Consider the following 21,793-nt stretch of genomic DNA (forward strand, 5'->3'; position numbering starts at 1 on the left):
CCTCATGGGGAAAACGGGGATGGAGACGCTCAGTCCAGTGCTCTGCGCACAGTAAGCGCTCAGTATGATCGAAGGACCGCCGGCGAGCCCCAGGGCGGGCAGGGATCGGGCCCAACCCGATTTGCTCGCCTCTCCCCCGGCGTCCTCATCATCAATCGCATTTATTGAGCGCTTACTGTGTGCAGAGCACTGTACTGAGCGCTTGGGAAGTCCAAGTCCCTACCCAACAGTGGGCTCACAGTCTAAAAGACTGCGTCGAGTCCGGTGCCGGGCACGTAGTAAGTGACTTAACCTTCTCTGTCTCCCGCTTTTAGACTGTGAGCCCACTGTTGGGTAGGGACGGTCTCTCTATGTTGCCAATTTGTACTTCCCAAGCGCTTAGTACAGTGCTCTGCACATAGTAAGTGCTCAATAAATACGATTGATGATGATGAATGATATCCTCGTCTCCGCAGCAGACCCAGGCCGTTGCCTCCGGGAACCGGCCCGGAAAACCCCCTCGGCGGGCACGTGGACAACACCCCCAAGGCCGGAGGTATGAGAGACGCCCCCCGCCCCCGGTGATGACCCCCGGGGCCAGAGAGGGTGGCGAGGGGTGTCCGGGCCAGCCCGGTGACTCCGGCCGGAGCGGCAGCAGTGATAAAAACGGCGGTATCTGTTAAGCGCTCACCACGTGCCGGGCGCTGTACTGAGCGCCGGGCCTGGGCACAAGCCACGTGGGGGGCTCCCGGACTCATCGTCATCATCAGTCGGATTTATTGAGCGCTTACTGTGTGCAGAGCACTGTACTGAGCGCTTGGGAAGGACAATTTGGCAGCATAGAGAGACGGTCCCTACCCAACGATGGAATCGATCGCCATTCTCCAGATTCCTTCATCAGTCGTATCTATTGAGCGCTTACCGGGTGCCGAGCACTGGACTAAGCGCCCGGGAAGGCCAAGTTGGTGACGGCCCCTCCCCGACAGCGGGCTCACGGTGTAGGAGAGGAGGGAGGTGGCCCGCCCAAGGTCACCCGGGGCACGCTGGCGTGTCACCCCTCGCCCGGGACGGCGGAAGAGGCCGGTCCAGGTGGGCGAGGGACCCCCCCCACCCCGGGGACCCTCGCCCCCGTGGGCCCGGATCCCGGGCCTGGACGCGGGCCAGGGGCACTGAGGCACGGCGGTCGGCCCACCCCCAGCCGCCCGCCCGGCTTCGGTTACATCAGATAAGAGCGGGCAGGAAGAGACACCTAAGCCGGGAAGGGGACGGGGCGAAGGTCACGCTCGGACCAGGCCCGGACCCTTTGGGGGGGTCACTATCTGGGGGTCCCCTGGCCTCTGACCCCGGCTCCGCCGCGTGACCTTGGACCGCTCACTTCCCCGGCCCTCAGCCGGCCCTCGGACGGGCGTGAAGGAGGGACGGGGGGGACCGTGTCCAATCTAAGTGGCCCGGATCTGCCCCGGCGCTCAGTACGGTGCCCGGCACATGGTCGGCGGAGCGCTTAACAAATAGCCTTAAAAGAAAAAAAAAAATACCGCGAGCCCCACCAGGGACGGGGACCGCGTCCGATCTGATTAGTTTGGCTCTAGCCCGCCGCTTAGTACGGGGCCCGGAACGTAGTAAGCGCTTAAATACCCTAAAAAGAAATACCGGGAGCCCCACGAGGGACGGGGACTGTGTCCGATCTGATTTAGTTTGGCTCCACCCCACCGCTTAGTACGGTGCCCGGAACATAGTAAGCGCTTAAATACCATAAAAAAAAATACCGTGAGCCTCACGAGGGACGGCGACTATGTCTGACCCGATGAGCTGGGCTCTACCCCGGCGCTTAGTATGGTGCCCGGAGCATAGTAAGTGCTTAAATACCATAAAAAAAAAATACCGTGTACCCCACGAGGGACGGGGCCTATGTCCGACCCGATTAGCTAGGCTCTACCCCGGCGCTTAATACGGTGCCCGGAGCATAGTAAGTGCTTAAATACCATAAAGAAAATACTGGGAACCCCACAAGGGACGGGGCCTATGTCCGACCTGATTAGCTGAGCTGTACCCCGGCGCTTAATACGGTGCCCGGAACATAGTAAGCGCTTAAATACCATAAAGAAAATACTGTGAACCCCACGAGGGATGGGCCTATGTCTGACCTGATTAGATGGGCTCTACCCCGGCGCTTAATACGGTGCCCGGAACATAGTAAGCGCTTAAATACCATAAAGAAAATACTGTGAACCCCACGAGGGACGGGCCTATGTCTGACCTGATTAGATGGGCTCTACCCCGGCGCTTAATACGGTGCCCGGAACATAGTAAGCGCTTAAATACCATAAAGAAAATATTGTGAACCCCACGAGGGATGGGCCTACGTCCGACCTGATTAGCTGGGCTCTACCCCAGCGCTTAGTATGGCACCCGGAACATAGTAAGCGCCGAAATACCATAAAAAAAGTACCGTGAGCCCCACGAGGGACGGGGACTATGTCCGTCCCGATTAGCTGGGCTCTACCCCAGCGCTTAGTACAGTGCCCAGAACATAGTAAGCGCTTAAATACCATAAAAAAAAGTACCGTGAGCCCCACAAGGGACGGGGCCTATGTCCGACCTGATTAGCTGGGCTCTACCCCGGCGCTTAATACGGTGCCCGGAACATAGTAAGCGCTTAAATACCATAAAGAAAATACCGTGAACCCCACGAGGGACGGGGCCTATGTCCGACCCAATTAGCTGGGCTCTACCCCGGCGCGTAGTACGGCGCCCGGAACATAGTAAGCGCCTAAGTACCATAAAAAAAGTACTGTGAGCCCCACGAGGGACAGGGACTATGTCTGACCCGATTAGCTGGGCTCTACCCCGGCGCTTAGTACAGTGCCCGGCACATAGTAAGCGCTTAAATACCGTCACAGAAAAGTATCCGGTGACCCCCTGGCCTGCCCAGGCGGGACCCCCGAGTCCCGGACCACCGCCGGGACACGGGGTTGGGGGGGGGGGGATGGTCAGATAGGCCCGCTCCGAGGGTCCCCGTGCGCAGCCCCCTTCTCCCCCCCCAAAACCCCAACCGGCCGGGACCCCCTCCCCACCGCCCCCCGGACAAAGCCCCTTTCTCGGCCCTAACAGGATTGACACGGTGCGTGGGACGGAGTCTGGGCATCGCCATGGCAACACCGCAACCGGGGGGGGGGGGGGGCCCCCCAAGTAACGGGGCGGCGGGCCGGGGAGGGGGGGGGGGCGTTTGACCCCGTCGCCCCCACCCAGAGGGACCTCCCAGGTAGGACGGGGAAGAGGGTGGCCTTCTGGAGGAGGGGTGACCTCTGACCCCGGGGCCGTCCAGGGTGAGGCCTGCCTTGCTTTTGGGGGGGGTCTATCACCCTTTGGCAGAGAAGGGGTCCCCTCCATACTGCACCCCCCACTACGGGGCGGGGGCCGCGTCTGCTCCATTGTTAGAGGGTCCTAAGCGCTTAGTACGGTGCCCTGGGAGACGCTCAGTAAGGAGGATGATTGACTGAGGAGTCCAGGGCCACTGTGGGGGGGTCCGGACGTTACTGGGGGAGCGGGGGGGGCCCACTGAGTCACCGGTTCTGGGCGCCGCGCCCTGCCAAGCCCCGCCGCGCCCCGGGCACAGGGAGGGACGGGCGTGCAGGGCCGTGCCAGGCTTGGGTGTGGGCAGTCCTGGGGCGCAGGTGGCAGGGGAAACCCTCCTCCCCCCCCCCGGGGGTCCCCCCAAACTTGGGGAGCCCCCCCCAGGGCCCCCCGGAGGGGTGGGGAGGGCCTCTGCCACCTAGGGGGGTCGCGCCCACGCCTCGAGGCTGGGGGACGGTGGGGTCCCAACTTGGGGCGTCGTCTGCAAGCGAGGGGCGAGACCCCCAAACTGGAAAGCCCCCCCCCCCCCACCTCCAGGAAAGTTGAAGGGGGGACTCCAGCGACCCCCAGCCCACGCTTGAGTGGGGAAACTGAGGCCCCCCCACTCTTTATTAAGCGCTTAAGCCCTGTTCTAAGCAATGGAAGGGGGGGGGGACACACACAAGGCGCTGGTCCCCGGGCCTCCCTTCCCCCAAGTGAAGCCCCGAGCCCCCTCCCCCAATTCGGACGGTCCAAACCGGCCGTGGGGGGCTCTTGGGGGGCTGGGGAGGACCCCCAGGACCGGCCTGGAGCCCCCCGGGCGGACAAAGGCGGCCGGGCCCGGCGGAGGACCGAGGCAGACGAAGCCCCCCCCTATTCCCCGCCCCGGGGTCTTTGTGTGTGTGTCTGTGTGTGGGTCTGCCCCGGCCTGGCGGGGGGAAAAAAGGGGGTTCACTCCATCCCCCCACCCGCACGAGCGCTTAGCCCAGTGCCCCGCACACCCACAGCGAGCGACCGAATGAATGTATCGAGCGCTCACTGAGCGCTGGGCAAGGCCACAATCAGAGACCACCCCTGCGGGGCCTCCTCGGCGGGGGGATGGAAAGGAGGAGGGGGCGTCCACCCCAGCGCAGCGCTTCGCACAAGGTAACAAAAGCCGCCGACCCCTTCCTCAGTGCTGTGAGTGTGGGCGTGCTGAGCACTGGCCTAAGCGCCCTCCCCAAAGCCGAGACTGGCCCCTTGGAGTTTGGGGAGGGAAGAGGGGACGGAAAAGAGGAGGGGGCGTCCAGCGCAGCGCTTAGCACAAGGTGACAAAAGCCCCCGTTCACTTGGGGTTTGGGGAGGGAAAAGAGGAGGGGGCAAGGTAACAAAAACCATCAGAGCCGGGCGTGTGTGTGTGTGCTGAGCACTGGGCCAAACGCTCTCCCCAAAGCCAAGACTGGTGACTTGGGGTTTGGGGAGGGAAGGGGGGATGGAAAAGACTGGGGGGCGTCCAGTGCGGCGCAGCGATTGGCACAAGGTAACAAAAACCATCAGAGGCGTGCGTGGGTGTGCTGGGCACTGGGCTAAGCGCTCTCCCCAAATGCAAGGCTGGTCACTTGGGGGGTTGGGGAGGGAAGAGGGGGCGCTTGGCACAAGGTAACAAAAACCATCTGTCTCTCTATGTTGCCAGTTTGTCCTTCCCAAGCGCTTAGTACAGCGCTCTGCACGCAGTAAGCGCTCAATAAATACGATTGATGACGATCAGAGGCGTGCGTGGGTGTGCTGAGCACTGGGCCAAGCGCTCTCCCCCAAATACAAGGCTGGTCACTTGGGGGGTGGGGAGGGAAGAGGGGATGGGAAAGAGGAGGGGGGGCAAGGTAACAAAAACCATCAGAGTCGTGCGTGGGGGTGCTGGGCACTGGGCTAAGCGCTCTCCCCAAATGCAAGGCTAGTCACTTGGGGGGGTGGGGAGGGAAGAGGGGATGGGAAAGAGGAGGGGGGGCAAGGTAACAAAAACCATCAGAGGCGTGCGGGGGGGTGCTGAGCATTGGGCTAAGCGCTCTCCCCAAATGCAAGGCTGGTCACTGGGGGGGAAGAGGGGATGGGAAAGAGGAGGGGGCACAAGGTAACAAAAACCATCAGAGTCGTGCGTGGGGGTGCTGAGCACTGGGCTAAGCGCTCTCCCCAAATGCAAGACTAGTCACTTAGGGGGGTGGGGAGGGAAGAGGGGTTGGGAAAGAGGAGGGGGCACAAGGTAACAAAAACCATCAGAGGCGTGCGGGGGGGTGCTGAGCACTGGGCTAAGCGCTGTCCCCCAAATCCAAGAGTGTGAAGAAGAGGAAGGGGCAGAAGGTAACAAAAGCCGTCGCCCCCATCCTGGGGGCCGTGCGCGGTGAGTGTCCAAACAGTCGCCCCCCCATCCCCCCCCTTCGCCGGCCATGGGGCCACGGGGCCACGGGGGCCACTCACTTGGGGTTGTGGGAGGTCCAGGCGACGGGGTCCAGGGTCCTGGCGAGCGGCGTGGCGAGGCGGCCGAGGGCCAGGGCCAGGGCCAGGGCCAGGGCCGGGGCCGCCAGGCGGGGCCCGCCCATGCTGGGCGTCGGGGGGCTCAGGGCCCCATCCCCGCCCGCGGCCCCCGGGGCACCGGCCCCACCCGGGGACCGACCCGACCCACACGCCGGCGACACGGGGACGGGGACACGGGGACGGGGACACGGGGACGGGGACACGGGGGGACACGCGGACACGGGGGGACACGCGCGCACACCGCCCCCTGGCGGCGGGGCCGCGCCCGCCCCGCGCCCCTGGCGGCGGGGCGGCACCAGCGCCCCCTGCAGCCGGCAGCCCGCTCCCGCCCCTCTCGCCCGCCCGCCCCCGCCGGCGGCTGGCCTCCCTCTGCCGGCCGGGCGGCCCCGGCCCCCGCTCCGGCGCCTCCCCGGACAGCCCCGACGGCCCCAGCCAATGGCGGCCGCCCGCCGGGGGGGGCCTCCCGCGAGGACACGCCCACCGACGCCGGAGGGGAGGGGCCCTTAAAGGGGACGCGCCCACCGCGGGGAGGCACTGCGCACGCGCGCCCGCCCGCGCGCTGCCGCGACGGCCCGCCAGGGGGCGCCGCGGGCCGGCGCCACGTGCGGCCTCCCCCCCCTCCCAGCCCCGGGGCGGGGGAGCGGGGGGCGTCTCTCTGTCTCGTCGTTGGGTCTCTGCTGGGTCTCTGTCTCTGCTGAGTCTCTGTCTGTCGCTGCTGGGGCTCTGTCACTTGGCTGTGTCTCTGTCTCTCTGCTGGGGCTCTGTCTCTGATGAGTCTCTGTCTCTGCCGGGTCTCTGTCTCTGCTGGGTCTCTGTCTCTGTCTGGCTCTGCTGGGGCTCTGTCTCTCTGCTAGGGCTCTGTCTCTGCTAGGGCTCTGTCTCTGCTGGGGCTCTGTCTCTCTGCTGGGGCTCTGTCTCTCTGCTGGGGCTCTGTCTCTGCTGGGGCTCTGTCTCTCTGCTGGGTCTCTGTCTCTGCTGGGGCTCTGTCTCTCTGCTGGGTCTCTGTCTCTCTGCTGGGGCTCTGTCTCTGCTGGGGCTCTGTCTCTTTTTTGTGTCTCTGTCTCTCTGCTGGGGCTCTGTCTCTCTGCTGAGTCTCTGTCTCTGCTGGGGCTCTGTCTCTCTGCTGGGGCTCTGTCTCTGCTGGGGCTCTGTCTCTCTGCTGGGGCTCTGTCTCTCTGCTGGGGTTCTGTCTCTGCTGGGGCTCTGTCTCTCTGCTGAGTCTCTGTCTCTGCTTGGACTCTGTCTCTTTGCCGTGTCTCTGTCTCTCTGCTGGGGCTCTGTCTCTCTGCTGAGTCGCTGTCTCTGCTGGGGCTCTGTCTCTCTGCTGAATCTCTGTCTCTACTGGGGCTCTGTCTCTTTGCCGTGGCTCTGTCTCTCTGCTGAGTCTCTGTCTCTCTGCTGGGTCTCTGTCACTTTGCTGTGTCTCTGTCTCTCTGCTGAGTCTCTGTCTCTGCTGGGGCTCTGTCTCTCTACTGAGTCTCTGTCTCTGCTGGGGCTCTGTCTCTTTGCCGTGGCTCTGTCTCTCTGCTGAGTCTCTGTCTCTCTGCTGGGTCTCTGTCACTTTGCTGTGTCTCTGTCTCTCTGCTGAGTCTCTGTCTCTCTACTGAGTCTCTGTCTCTTCTGGGGCTCTGTCTCTCTACTGAGTCTCTGTCTCTGCTGGGGCTCTGTCTCTCTACCGAGTCTCTGTCTCTGCTGGAGCTCTGTCTCTGTGCTGGGGCTCTGTCTCTGCTGGAGCTCTGTCTCTCTGCTGGGGCTCTGTCTCTCTGCTGGGTCTCTGTCTCTGCTGGGGCTCTGTCTCTGCTGGGGCTCTGCCTCTCTGCTGAGTCTCTGTCTGTCTCTGCTGGGGCTCTGTCTCTGCTGGGTCTCTGTCTGTCTCTGCTGGGGCTCTGTCTCTGCGGGGCTCTGCCTCTCTGCTGAGTCTCTGTCTCTGCTGGGGCTCTGTCTCTCTGCTGGGGCTCTGTCTGTCTCTGCTGAGTCTCTGTCTGTCTCTGCTGGGTGTCCGTCTCTCTGCTGGGTCTCTGTCTGTCTCTGCTGGGTCTCTGTCCATCTCTGCTGAGTCTCTGTCTCTGCTGGGGCTCTGTCTCTGCTGGGACTCTGCCTCTCTGCTGAGTCTTTGTCTCTGCTGGGTCTCTGTCTCTCTGCTGGGGCTCTGTCTCTCTGCTGAGTCTCTGTCTCCCTGCTGGGTCTCTGTTTCTCTGCTGAGTCTCTGTCTCCCTGCTGGGGCTCCGTCTCTCTGCTGAGTCTCTGTCTCTGCTGGGGCTCTGCCTCTCTGCTGAATCTCTGTCTCTGCTGGGGCTCTGTTGCTCTGCTGGGGCTTTGTCTCTCTGCTGGATCTCTGTCTCCTTGCTGTGTCTCTGTCTCTCTGCTAGGACTCTGTCTCTGCTGGGGCCCTATCTCTGCTGAGTCTCTGTCTCTGCTGAGTCTCTGTCTCTGCCAGGTCTCTGTCTCTTTGCTGGGTCTCTGTATCTACCGGGTCTCTGTCTCTGCCGGGTCTCCGTCTCTTTGCTGGGTCTCTGTCACTGCTGGGGGCTGGGGCTCTGTCCCTCTGCTGAGTCTCTTTCTGTCTCTGCTGGGTCTCTGCTGGGCTCTGTCTTTCTGCCGTGCCTCTATCTCTGCTGAGTCTCTGTCTCTGCTGGGGTTCTGTCTCTGCTGGGTCTCCATCTCTTTGCTGTGTCTCTGTCTCTGCTGGGTGTCCATCTCTTTGCTGGGTCTCTGTCTCTCTGCTGCGGCTCTGTCTCTGCTGGGGCTCTGTCTGTCTCTGCTGGGGCTCCATCTCTTTGCTGGAGCTCTGTCTCTGCTGGATCTCCATCTCTTTGCTGGGTCTCTGTCTCTGCTGCGGCTCTGTCTCTCTCCTGGGGCTCTGTCTGTCTCTGCTGGGGCTCCATCTCTTTGCTGTGTCTCTGTCTCTGCTGGGGCTTTGTCTCTGCTGTGTCTCTGTCTCTGCTGGGTCTCCATCTCTTTGCTGGGGCTCTGTCTGTCTCTGCTGGGGCTCTGTCTCTGTCTCTGTCTCTGCTGGGGCTCTGTCTGTCTCTGCTAGGGCTCCATCTCTTTGCTGTGTCTCTGTCTCTGCTGGGACTTTGTCTCTGCTGTGTCTCTGTCTCTGCTGTGTCTCCATCTCTTTGCTGGGTCTCCGTCTCGTTGCTGTGTCTCCGTCTCTGCTGGGTCTCTGTCTCTGTTGAGTCTCTGTCTCTCTGCTGGGGCTCTGTCTCGCTGCTGTGTCTCTGTCTGTCTCTGCTGGGTCTAACTCTGCTGTGTCTCTGCTTCTCTGCTGTGTCTCTAGGCCTGACGCCGCCCTGTCTCTGCTGTGTCTCTGTGTCTAACTCTGCTATGCCTCTAACTCTGCTTGGTCTCTAACTCTGCGGTGTCTCTGTCTGACCCTGCTGTGTCTCTGTCTCTGTAGCGTCTCTGTGTCTCCGCTTGACCCTGCGGTGTCTCTGCCTGACTGCTGTGTCTCTGTCTGACACCCCTGGGTCTCTGGGCCTGACGCTGCTGTGTCCCTATTTATCGAGCCCTCCCTGCGCGCAGAGCACTGTGCTGAGCGGTTGGGAGAGGACGACAGAACAATAAACAGGCACATTCCCTACCCACAAGGAGCTGACAGTCTGGGGGGGCTATAAAGTCCCTGCAGTCCCTCCAGCGCTTAGAACAGTGCTTTACACGTCGTAAGCGCTTAACAAATACCAACATTATCATTATTATTATTATTTTCTGACTACTTGTCTCTCTCTCTCCCTCCGTGTCTCCATTTCTGAGTCTCTTTTCGGCCGGTGCCTGTCTCTGCTTCTCTCTCCGTGTCTCTGACCGGAGCCTCCCTTCTCTGACTAGGCCCGTCTCTGGGGTCTGAGTAGGCCCGTGTCTCTCCGGCTCTCTCTTTCTGAATCTCTCTCCCTCTCCGTGTCTCTTCCTGGATCTCCGTGTGTGTCTCTTTCTCTCTGTGTCTCTTCCTGGATCTCCGTGTGTGTCTCTTTCTCTCCGTGTCTCTGTGTCTCTCTGTATCTTTCTCCGTGTGTGTCTCTCTCTGTGTCTCTGACCGTTCCCGAGCCTCCCTTTTCTGGCTGTCTCTGTTTCGCTCTGGGCGTCTCTCTCGGTGTCTTTCTGTGTCTCTCTCTGTCTCTTTCTCTGTGTGTCCGTGTCTTTCTGTGTGTCTCTCTAGTATCCCCCTGTGTCTCTCTTAGCATCTTTCTGCATCTGTCTCTGTGTCTCATCCTATCCCGTCTGGACTACTGCACTAGCCTTCTCTCTGATCTCCCATCCTCGTGTCTCTCTCCACTTCAATCCATACTTCATGCTGCTGCCCGGATTATCTTTGTCCAGAAACGCTCTGGACATATCACTCCCCTCCTCAAAAACCTCCAATGGCTACCAATCAATCTGCGCATCAGGCAGAAACTCCTCACCCTGGGCTTCCAGGCTCTCCATCACCTCGCCCCCTCCTACCTCACCTCCCTTCTCTCCTTCTACTGCCCAGCCCGCACCCTCCGCTCCTCCACCACTAATCTCCTCACTGTACCTCGCTCTCGCCTGTCCCGCCATCGACCCCCGGCCCACGTCATCCCCCGGGCCTGGAATGCCCTCCCTCTGCCCATCCGCCAAGCTAGCTCTCTTCCTTCCTTCAAGGCCCTGCTGAGAGCTCACCTCCTCCAGGAGGCCTTCCCAGACTGAGCCCCTTCTTTCCTCTCCCCCTCGTCCCCCTCTCCATCCCCCCGCCTTACCGCCTTCCCCTCCCCACAGCACCTGTATATATGTATATATGGTTGTACATATTTATTACTCTGTTTATTTATTTATTTATTTATTTTATTTGTACATTTCTATCCTACTTATTTTATTTTGTTGGTATGTTTGGTTCTGTTCTCTGTCTCCCCCTTTTAGACTGTGAGCCCACTATCGGGTAGGGACTGTCTCTATGTGATGCCAATTTGTACTTCCCAAGCGCTTAGTACAGTGCTCTGCACATAGTAAGCGCTCAATAAATACGATTGATTGATTGATTGATTGATTGATTGTCTCTCCCTGTTTCCCTCTCTGTCTGTCTCTGTGTCTCTCTCTGTCTCTTTCTCTGTCTGTCAGTGTCTTTCTGTGTGTCTCTCTGTCTCTGTTATCCCTCTGTGTCTCTCTCAGCATCTTTCTGCATCTGTCTCTGTGTCTCTCCCTGTGTCCCTCTCCGTCTCTTTCTCTGTGTGTCGGTGTCTTTCTGTGTGTCTCTCTGTCTCTCTGTTATCCCTCTGTGTCTCTCAGCATCATTCTGTCTCTGTCTCTGTGTCTCTCCCTGTGTCCCTCTCTGTCTCTCTCTGTGTCGGTGTCTTTCTGTGTGTCTCTCTGTCTGTTATCCCTCTGTGTCTCTCTTAGCATCATTCTGTCTCTGTCTCTGGGTCTCTCTCTGTCTCTTTCTCTGTGTGTCAGTGTCTTTCTGTGTGTCTGTCTGTCTCTGTTATCCCTCTGTGTCTCTCAGCATCTTTCTGTGTCTGTCTCTGTGTCTCTCCCTGTGTCCCTCTCTGTCTCTTTCTCTGTGTGTCGGTGTCTTTTTGTGTGTCTCTCTATCTCTCTGTTATCCCTGTGTCTCTCTTAGCATCATTCTGTCTCTGTCTCTGTGTCTCTCCCTGTGTCCCTCTCTGTCTCTTTCTCTGTGTGTCGGTGTCTTTCTGTGTGTCTCTCTGTCTCTGTTATCCCTCTGTGTCTCTCAGCACCTTTCTTTGTCTGTCTCTGTGTCTCTCCCTGTGTCTTTCTCTTTGTGTCGGTGTCTTTCTGTGTGTCTCTCTGTTATCCCTCTGTGTCTCTCAGCATCTTTCTGCATCTGTCTCTGTGTCTCTCCCTCTGTCCCTCTCTGTCTCTTTCTCTGTGTGTCGGTGTCTTTCTGTGTGTCTCTCTGTCTCTGTTATCCTTCTGTGTCTCTCAGCATCTTTCTGCGTCTGTCTCTGTGTCTCTCCCTGTGTCCCTCTCTGTCTCTTTCTCTGTGTGTCGGTGTCTTTCTGTGTGTCTCTCTGTCTCTCTGTTATCCCTCTGTGTCTCTCTTAGCATCTTTCTGTGTCTCTCTCTGTGTCTCTCCCTGTGTCCCTCTCTGTCTCTTTCTCTGTCAGTGTCTTTCTCTGTGTCTCTCTGTCTCTGTTACCTCTCTGTGTCTCTCAGCATCTTTCTGTGTCTCTCTCTGTGTCTCTCCCTGTGTCCCTCTCTGTCTCTTTGTCAGTGTCTTTCTGTGTGTCTCTCTGTCTCTGTTATCCCTCTGTGTCTCTCAGCATCTTTCTGCGTCTGTCTCTGTGTCTCTCCCTGTGTCCCTCTCTGTCTCTTTCTCTGTGTGTCGGTGTCTTTCTGTGTGTCTCTCTGTCTCTCTGGTATCCCTCTGTGTCTCTCAGCATCTTTCTGCATCTGTCTCTGTGTCTGTGTCTGTGTCTCTCCCTGTGTCCCTCTCTGTCTCTTTCTCTGTGTCTCTGTGTCTTTCTGTGTGTCTCTCTGTCTCTCTGTTATCCCTCTGTGTCTCTCAGCATCTTTCTGCATCTGTCTCTGTGTCTCTCCCTGTGTCTCTCTCTGTCTCTCTGTGTCTCTGTGTCTTTCTGTGTGTCTCTCTGTTAACCCTCTGTGTCTCTCTTAGCATCTTTCTGCGTCTGTCTCTGTGTCTCTCTTTGTGTCTCTCCCTGTGTCCTCTGTCTCTTTGTCAGTGTCTTTCTGTGTGTCTCTCTGTCTCTGTTATCCCTCTGTGTCTCTCAGCATCTTTCTGTCTCTGTGTCTCTCCCTGTGTCCCTCTCCGTCTCTTTCTCTGTGTCTCGGTGTCTCTCTGTATGTCTCTCTGTCTCTCTTTTATCCCTCTGTGTCTCTCAGCACCCTTGGTAACTGAGGCCCAGAGAAGTTAAATGACTTTCCCAAAGTCACACAGCTGCCAGTTGGCGGAGCCGGGATTTGAACCCATGACCTCGGACTCCAAAGCCCGGGCTCTTTCCACTGAGCCACGCTGCCTCTCTGTCGGGTAGGGACCGTCTCTAGATGTTGCCGACTTGCCCTTCCCAAGCGCTTAGTCCAGTGCTCTGCACACAGTAAGCGCTCAATAAATGCGATTGAATGAATGAATGAATGAATCTTTCTTTGTCTGTCTCTGTGTCTTTCTGTGTGTCTCTCTGTCTCTCTCTCTGTGTCTCTGTGTCTTTCTGTGTGTCTCTGTCTCTCTGTTATTTATTACTCTGTTTATTTATTTATTTATTTATTTTACTTGTACATTTCTATCCTACTTATTTTATTTTGTTGGTATGTTTGGTTCTGTTCTCTGTCTCCCCCTTTTAGACTGTGAGCCCACTATCGGGTAGGGACTGTCTCTATGTGATGCCAATTTGTACTTCCCAAGCGCTTAGTACAGTGCTCTGCACATAGTAAGCGCTCAATAAATACGATTGATTGATTGATTGATTGATTGTTATCCCTCTGTGTCTCTCAGCATCTTTCTGTGTCTCTGTGTCTCTGTGTCTTTCTGTGTGTCTCTCTGTCTCTCTGTTATCCCTCCGTGTCTCTCAGCATCTTTCTGTGTCTCTCTCTGTGTCTCTGTGTCTTTCTGTGTGTCTCTCTGTCTCTCTGTTATCCCTCTGTGTCTCTCAGCATCTCTCTGTGTCTCTCTGTGTCTCTGTGTCTTTCTGCATGTCTCTCTGTTATCCCTCTGTGTCTCTCAGCATCTCTCTGTGTCTCTCCCCGTGTCCCTCTGAATCTCTGTCGGAGTCGCTCTGAGTCTGTCTCTGCGTCTCTCTCTGCATCTCTGTGTCTTTCTGTGTGTCTCTGGCTCTATTCAGTTGTATTTACTGAGCGCTTACTGTGTGCAGAGCACTGTACTAAGCGCTTGGAAAGTACAATTTGGCAAAAGATAGAGAGAATCCATACCCAACAATGGGCTTATGGTCTATATCTCTCTGTGTCTGTCTCTGTGTGTGTCTCTCTATGTCTCTGTGTTATCCCTCTGTGTCTCTCAGCATCTTTCTGTGTCTCTCTCTGTGTCTCTGTGTCTTTCTGTGTGTCTCGCTGTCTCTCTGTTATCCCTCTGTGTCTCTCAGCATCTCTCTGTGTCTCTCCCCGTCTCTCAGCATCTCTCTGTGTCTCTCCCCGTGTCCCTCTGAATCTCTGTCGGAGTCGCTCTGAGTCTGTCTCTGCGTCTCTCTCTGCATCTCTGTGTCTTTCTGTGTGTCTCTGGCTCTATTCAGTTGTATTTACTGAGCGCTTACTGTGTGCAGAGCACTGTACTAAGCGCTTGGAAAGTACAATTTGGCAAAAGATAGAGAGAATCCATACCCAACAATGGGCTTATGGTCTATATCTCTCTGTGTCTGTCTCTGTGTGTGTCTCTCTATGTCTCTGTGTCCCTTGTGTCTCTGAGTCTCTCAGTTTCTCTACATCTCTCTGTGCCTGTATCTTTCTCTGTCTCTCTGTGTGTCTTTCTGTGTCTCTCTGTGTGTCTCTGTGTCTCTCTCAGTCTCTCGATCACTGTGTGTCTCTTTTTCTCTGTCTCAGTGTCTCCCTCTGTGAGTGTCTATCTCTCCGTGTCTCTTGGTGACTTTGTGCGTCTCTCTATCTCTCCATGTCTCTTGGTGACTTTGTGTGCCTCTCCGTCTCTCTGTGTCTCTTGCTGACTTTGTGTGTCTCTCTATGTCTCTCTCTCTGTGTCTCTGTACGTCCCTCTGTGTCTCTCGGTGACTTTGTGTGTCAGTGTCTTTGTCTCTCTGTCTCTCTCCCTCTGTCTCTCTGTGTCTCTGTGTCCCTCTGTGTCTTTCTCTCTCTGTGTCTCTGTGTGTCCCTCTGTCTCTCTCTATGTCTCTCAGTGACATGTGTCTCTCAGTGTGTCTCTGTCTCTCAGTGTCTCTCTGTGTCTCCCTCTGTCTCTCGGTGACATTCTGTGTCTCTCAGTGTCTCTCTGTGTCTCCCTCTGTGTCTCGGTGATATTTTGTGTCTCTCGGTGTCTCTGTCTCTCTTTGCCTTTCCGTGTCTCTCTGTGTCTCCCTCTGTGTCTCTTGGTGACATTCTGTGTCTCTCAGTGTCTCTCTGTCTCTCGGTGACATTTTGTGTCTCTCAATGTCTCTGTCTCTCTTTGTCTCTCCGTGTCTCCCTCTGTGTCTCTCGCTGACATTATGTGTCTCTCAGTGTCCCTCTGTGTCTCTCGGTGACATTATGTCTCAGTGTCTCTGTCCCTCTGTGTCTCTCGGTGACATTATGTCTCTCAGTGTCTCTGTCTCTCTCACAGAGTCTCTTTGTGTCTCCCACTGTGTCTCTCGGTGACATTGTGTTCCTCTCAGTGTCTCTCTGTGTCTCTCTGTGTCTCTCTGTGTCTCCCCCTGTGTCTCTCAGTGGCTCTGTGTGACAATCCGTGTCTCTCAGTGTCTCTGTTTCTCTGTGCCTCTCGGTGACATTCTGTGTCTCTCAGTGTCTCTCTGTCTCTCAGTGTCTCTCTGTGCCTCCCTCTGTGTCTCTTGGTGACCATCTGTGTCTCTCAGTGTCTCTGTCTCTCGGTGACATTCTGTGTCTGTCTCAGTGGCTCTCTGTGTCTCTCGGTGACATTGTGTGTCTCAGTGTCTCTGTCTCTGTGTCTCGGTGACATTGTGTGTCTCTCAGTGTCTCTGTCTCGCAATATGTCTCTCAGTGTCTCCCTCTGTGTCTCTCGGTGACAATCTATGTCTCTCAGTGTCTCCCTCTGTGTCTCTCGGTGACATTGTGTCTCTCAGTGTCTCTCTCTGTCTCCCAGTGTCTCCCTCTGTGTCTCTCGGTGACATTGTGTCTCTCGGTGTCTCTCTGTGCCTCTGTGTCTCTCGGTGACATTGTGTGTCTCTCAGTGTCTCTCTCTGTCTCTCAATGTGTCTCAGTGTCTCCCTCTGTGTCTCTCGGTGACATTGTGTGTCTCTCAGTGTCTCTCTCTGTCTCTCAATGTGTCTCAGTGTCTCCCTCTGTGTCTCTCGGTGACATTGTGTGTCTCTCAGTGTCTCTCTCTGTCTCTCAATGTGTCTCTCAGTGTCTCCCTCTGTGTCTCTCGGTGACATTGTGTGTCTCAGTGTCTCTGTCTCTCAGTGTGTCTCTCAGTGTCTCCCTCTGTGTCTCTCGGTGACATTGTGAGTCTCTCAGTGTCTCTCAGGGTCATCTCCCTCTGTGTCTCTCAGTGTCTCTGTCTCTGTGTCTCTCGGTGACATTGTGTGTCTCAGTGTCTCTCAGTGTCATGTGTCTCTGTGTCTCTCGGTGACATTGTGTGTCTCAGTGTCTCTCAGTGTCATCATCAATCGTATTTATTGAGCGCTTACTGTGTGCAGAGCACTGTACTAAGCGCTTGTCTCCCTGTGTCTCTCAGTGTCTCTGTCTCTCTGTGTCTCTGGGTGACATTTTGAGTCTCAGTGTCTCTGAGGGTCGTCTCCCTCTGTGTCTCAGTGTCTCTGTGTCTCTCTGTGTCTCTCGGTGACATTGTGTGTCTCAGTGTCTCAGTGCCATCTCCCTCTGTGTCTCTCAGTGTCTCTGTCTCTCTGTGTCTCTCGGTGACATTGTGTGTCTCAGTGTCTCTCAGTGTCATCTCCCTCTGTGTCTCTCAGTGTCTCTGTGTCTCTCGGTGACATTGTGTGTCTCTCAGTGTCTCTCAGTGTCATCATCAATCGTATTTATTGAGCGCTTACTGTGTGCAGAGCACTGTACTAAGCGCTTGTCTCCCTCTGTGTCTCTCTGTCTCTGTCTCTCTGTGTCTCTGGGTGACATTGTGTGTCTCTCAGTGTCTCTCAGTGTCGTCTCCCTCTGTGTCTCTGTGTCAGTGTCTCTGTCTCTCAGTGTCTCTGTCTCTGGGTGACATTGTGTGTCTCTCAGTGTCTCTCAGTGTCGTCTCCCTCTGTGTCTCTGTGTCTCTGTCTCTCAGTGTCTCTCAGTGTCTCTGTCTCTCTGTGTCTCTCAGTGTCTCTGTCTCTCTATCTCTCGGTGTCTCTGTGTGTCTCTCTCCCCTCCCCCCGTCCCCTCCTACTTTGTTCTGCGCCTGCGCGCTGCGCCGCCGGGGGCCCCCTCCCCCTCCCCCCCCATCCGTGGGCCGAACCCGCCCCCTGGCGCCCGGCGCCGGAACTGCGGGGCCCAACCGCTCACTCATTCATTCATTCATTCCTTCCTTCCTTCCTTCCTTCCTTCATTCATTCATTCGTTCACTCATTCCTTAATAATAATAATAATAATAACGGCATTTATTAAGCGCTTACTATGTGCGAAGCACTGTTCTAAGCGCTGGGGAGGTTACAAAGTGATCAGGTTGTCCCACGGTCTTCATCCCCATTTGACAGATGAGGTCACTGAGGCCCAGAGAAGTGAAATGACTTGCCCAAAGTCACCCAGCTGACAATGGGCAGAGCTGGGATTCCTTCCTTCCTTCCATCGGATTTATTGAGCGCGGACCGCTTTATTGAGCGCCTGGGAGAGGACAAGTCAATCAATCAATCAATCAATCGTATTTATTGAGCGCTTACTGTGTGTAGAGCACCGGACTAAGCGCTTGGGAAGGACAAGTTGGCAACATCTAGAGACGGTCCCTACCCAACAGTGGGCTCACAGTCTAAAAGGGGGAGACGGAGAACAAAACCAAACATACTAACAAAATAAAATAAATAGAATAAATAAGTACAAGTAAAATAAATAAGTAAATAGAGTAATAAATATGTACAGACATATATACATATATACAGGTGCTGTGGGGTAGGGAAGGAGGTAAGATGGGGGGATGGAGAGGGGGACGAGGGGGAGAGGAAGGAAGGGGCTCAGTCTGGGAAGGCCTCCTGGAGGAGGTCATCATCATCATCATCATCATCATCAATCGTATTTATTGAGCGCTTACTGTGTGCAGAGCACTGGACTAAGCGCTTGGGAAGTACAAGTTGGCAACACATAGAGACAGTCCCTACCCAACAGTGGGAGAGCCCTGCATGAGGTAAGCGCCCAATAAATACCACTGATTGAGAACAGAAAGCTCACAGGACTGAATGTTATTATTAATAATAATAATAATAAAAATGGTATTTGTTAAGCGCTTACTATGTGCGAAGTGCTGTTCTAAGCGCTGGGGAGGTTACAAGGTGATCAGGTTGTCCCACGGGGGGCTCACGGTCTTATGGCCCACTGTTGGGTAGGGACCGTCTCTCTATGTTGCCAACTTGTCCTTCCCAAGCGCTTAGTCCAGTGCTCTGCACACAGTAAGCGCTCAATAAAGATGATTGATTGATAATAATGATAGCATTCATTCATTCAATCGTATTTATTGAGCGCTTACTGTGTGCAGAGCACTGGGAAGTATAAGTTGGCAACATAGAGAGACGGTCCCTACCCAACAGTGGGCTCACAGTCTAGAAGTGGGCTTTTAAGCGCTTACTATGTGCAAAGCACTGTTCTAAGCGCTGGGGAGGTTACAATAATAATAATAATGATGGCATTTATTAAGCGCTTACTATGTGCCAAGCACTGTTCTAAGCGCTGGGGAGGTTACAAGGTGATCGGGTTGTCCCACGGGGGGGCTTACGGTCTTCATCCCCATTTTCCAGATGGGGTAACTGAGGCCCAGGGAAGTGAAGTGACTCGCCCAAAGTCACCCAGCTGACAAGTGGCGGAGCCGGGATTTGAACCCAGGACCCCTGACTCCAAAGCCCGGGCTCTTTCCACTGAGCCACGCTGCTTCTGCTGATGCAATGATACAAGATGCAATGATACATTATGTTCATTCATTCAATCGTATTTATTGAGCGCTTACTGTGTGCAGAGCACTGGACTGTTGCCAACTTGTACTTCCCAAGTGCTTAGTGCAGTGTTCTGCACACAGTAAGCGCTCAATAAATACGATTGAATGAATGAATGAATGAAAAGATGATTAGGTTGTCCCACAGGGGGCTCACGGTCTTCATCCCCATTTGACAGATGAGGGAACTGAGGCCCAGAGAAATGAAGTGACAGTTGGCGGAGCCGGGATTTGAACCCATGACCTCGGACTCCCAAGCCCCAGGCTCTTTCCACCGAGCCACGCTGCTTCTCCAATGTTATTATCATTAACAATTGTTTTTACTACTAATAATAATACTGATAATATTTGTTAAGCACTTACAGTGTGCCAGGCACTGTACTAAGCGCTAGGGTGGGTACACACAGATCGGGCTGGACGCAGTCCCTGTCCCCCATTCATTCATTCATTCATTCAATCGTATTTATTGAGCGCTTACTGTGTGCAGAGCACTGGACTAATCAATCAATCAATCAATCGTATTTATTGAGCGCTTACTGTGTGCACAGCACTGTACAAATCAATCAATCAATCAATCGCATTTATTGAGCGCTTACTGTGTGCAGAGCACTGTACTAATCAATCAATCATATTTATTGAGCGCTTACTGTGTGCAGAGCACTGTACTAATCCATCAATCAATCGTATTTATTGAGCGCTTACTGTGTGCAGAGCACTGTACTAAGCGCTTGGGAAGTACAAGTTGGCAACATAGACGGCCCCTACCCAACAGCGGGCTCGGTCTCCATCCCCATTTTCCAGAGGAGGAAACTGAGGCCCAGAGAAGCCCAGTGACTCGCCCAAGGTCACCCGGCAGACATGTGGCTGAGCCGGGATTAGAACCCATGACCTTGGGCCCTGCCCACCACGCCATGTTTACTGTTGTAGTGTCCTCTCCCAACGCTTAGTCCAGTGCTCTGCACACAGTAAGTGCTCGATAAAGACGATTGAATGAGTGAACGTAGTAAACGCTTTAGACCGTGAGCGCATGGAGGGTGGGGAATGTCACCGTTTATTGTTATTATTATTATATATTATATTATAAATTATTATTTATTGTTATTATTTATTATTAAGCTCCCAAGCGCTTAGCCCAGTGCTCTGCACACGGCCAGCGCTCAATAAATACGATCGAATGAATGAATGAGTGTATTAAAGCGCTCCTCATTCATTCAATCGTATTTACTGAGCGCTGACTGTGTGCAGAGCACTGTACTAAACGCTTGGGAAGTACAATCCAGCAACAAATGGAGGCAATCCCTGCCCACCCCGGGCTCCAACTGTGAGCTCCTTGTGGGAGGGGAATGTCACTCTTTATTGTTGTATCATCAATCGTATTTATCATCAATCGTATTTATTGAGCGCTTACTATGGGCAGAGCACTGTACTAAGCGCATCACCCTCTCCCAAGCGCTTAGTACAGTGCCCTGCACACAGCGCTCAATAAAGATGGAATGAATGAATGAATAAATGAATGAATAATAATAATAATAATGGCATTTATTAAGCGCTTACTATGTGCAAAGCACTGTTCTGAGCGCTGGGGGATACAAGGTGATCAGGTTGCCCCACGTGGGGCTCACGGTCTTAATCCCATTTTACAGATGAGGTGACTGAGGCACAGAGAAGTGGCTTGCCCAAGGCCCCACAGCTGACAAGCGGCGGAGGCGGGATTCGAACCCATGACCTCGGACTCCAAAGCCCGGGCTCTTTCCACTGAGCCGCCCTGAAATGAAATACCATCAAAGAGAAGCAACGTGGCTCAGTGGAAAGAGCCCGGGCTCGGGAGTCAGAGGTCATGGGTTCGAATCCCCGCTCAGCCACATGTCCGCTGTGTGACCTTGGGCCAGTCCCTTCACCTCTCTGAGCCTCAGTGACCTCATCTGTAAAATGGGGATTCATTCATTCATTCAATCGTATTTAGTGAGCGCTTACCGTGGGCAGAGCACTGGACTAGGCGCTTGGAAAGTGCAATTCAGAAATAGAGACAATCCCCACCCAACAGTGGGCTCACAGTCTAGATCACTAATCATCGTCGCCAATTCATTCATTCAGTCGTATTTATTGAGCGCTGTGTGCAGAGCACTGTACTGAGCGCTTGGGGGGTGAAGACTGTGGGCCCCACGGGGGACAGCCTGATCACCTTGTAACCCCCCCAGCGCTTACAGCAGTGCTTTGCACATAGTAAGCGCTTAATAAATGCTATTATTATTATTATTATTATTTTATTATTATTATTATGAAGCGCTTTCTAGACTGTGAGCCCACTGTTGGGTAGGGACCGTCTCTATATGTTGCCAACTTGGACTTCCCAAGCGCTTAGTACAGTGCCCTGTACACGGTAAGCTCTCAATAAATACGATTGAATGAATAGTAAGCGCTTAATAAATGCCATTATTATTATTATTATTATTATTATTATTATCAAAAAACAAAAGGGAATGAGGGGGTGTTGAGGGAGGCTGCGTTGCGCCGAACCGCCGCAAGGGGGCAGGTGAGGCCCGGTCTGAGGGAGGCTGCGCTGCGCCGAGCCGCCGCAAGGGGGCAGGGGAGGCCCGGTCTGAGGCTGCGCTGCGCCGAACCGCCGCAAGGGGGCAGGGGAGGCCCGGTCTGAGGGAGGCTGCGCTGCGCCGAGCCGCCGCAAGGAGGCAGGGGAGGCCCGGTCTGAGGGTGGCTGCGCTGCGCCGAGCCGCCGCAAGGGGGCAGGGGAGGCCCGGTCTGAGGCTGCGCTGCGCCGAACCGCCGCAAGGGGGCAGGGGAGGCCCGGTCTGAGGGAGGCTGCGCTCTGCCGAGTCGCCGCCAGGGGGCGGGAGAGGCCCGGTCTGAGGGAGGCTGCGCTCTGCCGAGTCGCCGCCAGGAGGCGGGAGAGGCCCGGTCTCAAGGCCCGCCGCTGCAGCGCCACCTGGTGGCTTCTTCGCATGCAACACAAGGGGCCGTTCTCATAATAATAATAATAATAATAATGATAATAATAATAATAATAATAAATAAATCAATCGTATTTATTGAGCGCTTACTGTGTGCAGAGCACTGTACTAAGTGCTTGGGAAGTCCAAGTTGGCAACATATAGAGACAGTCCCTACCCAACAGTGGGCTCAAAATTCTAGAAGGGGGAGACAGAGAACAAAACCAAACATATTAACAAAATAAAATAAACAATAGATATGTACAGGTAAAATAAATAAATAAATAGAGTAATAAATATGTACAAACGTATATACAGGTGATAATAACGACAA

At 55.0% G+C, this 21,793-nt stretch overlaps 1 protein-coding gene across 1 annotated transcript in view; it reads right to left on the minus strand.

The window, feature by feature from the left end:
* Positions 1-21,473, minus strand: part of EFNB1 (ephrin B1) — a 33,853-nt gene extending 12,380 nt beyond the window's left edge. The window contains exons 1-3 of the mRNA XM_038748406.1: positions 21,032-21,473; positions 6,236-6,354; positions 5,764-6,125 (exon numbers count right to left, since the gene is read on the minus strand). Coding sequence (XP_038604334.1) covers positions 5,764-6,125; positions 6,236-6,354; positions 21,032-21,473 — 923 coding nt within the window. The remainder of the gene's footprint in view (positions 1-5,763; positions 6,126-6,235; positions 6,355-21,031) is intronic.
* Positions 21,474-21,793: the final 320 nt, after the last annotated feature.

Source organism: Tachyglossus aculeatus, chromosome 6 (assembly GCF_015852505.1).
Source record: "Tachyglossus aculeatus isolate mTacAcu1 chromosome 6, mTacAcu1.pri, whole genome shotgun sequence".
NCBI lineage: Eukaryota > Metazoa > Chordata > Mammalia > Monotremata > Tachyglossidae > Tachyglossus > Tachyglossus aculeatus.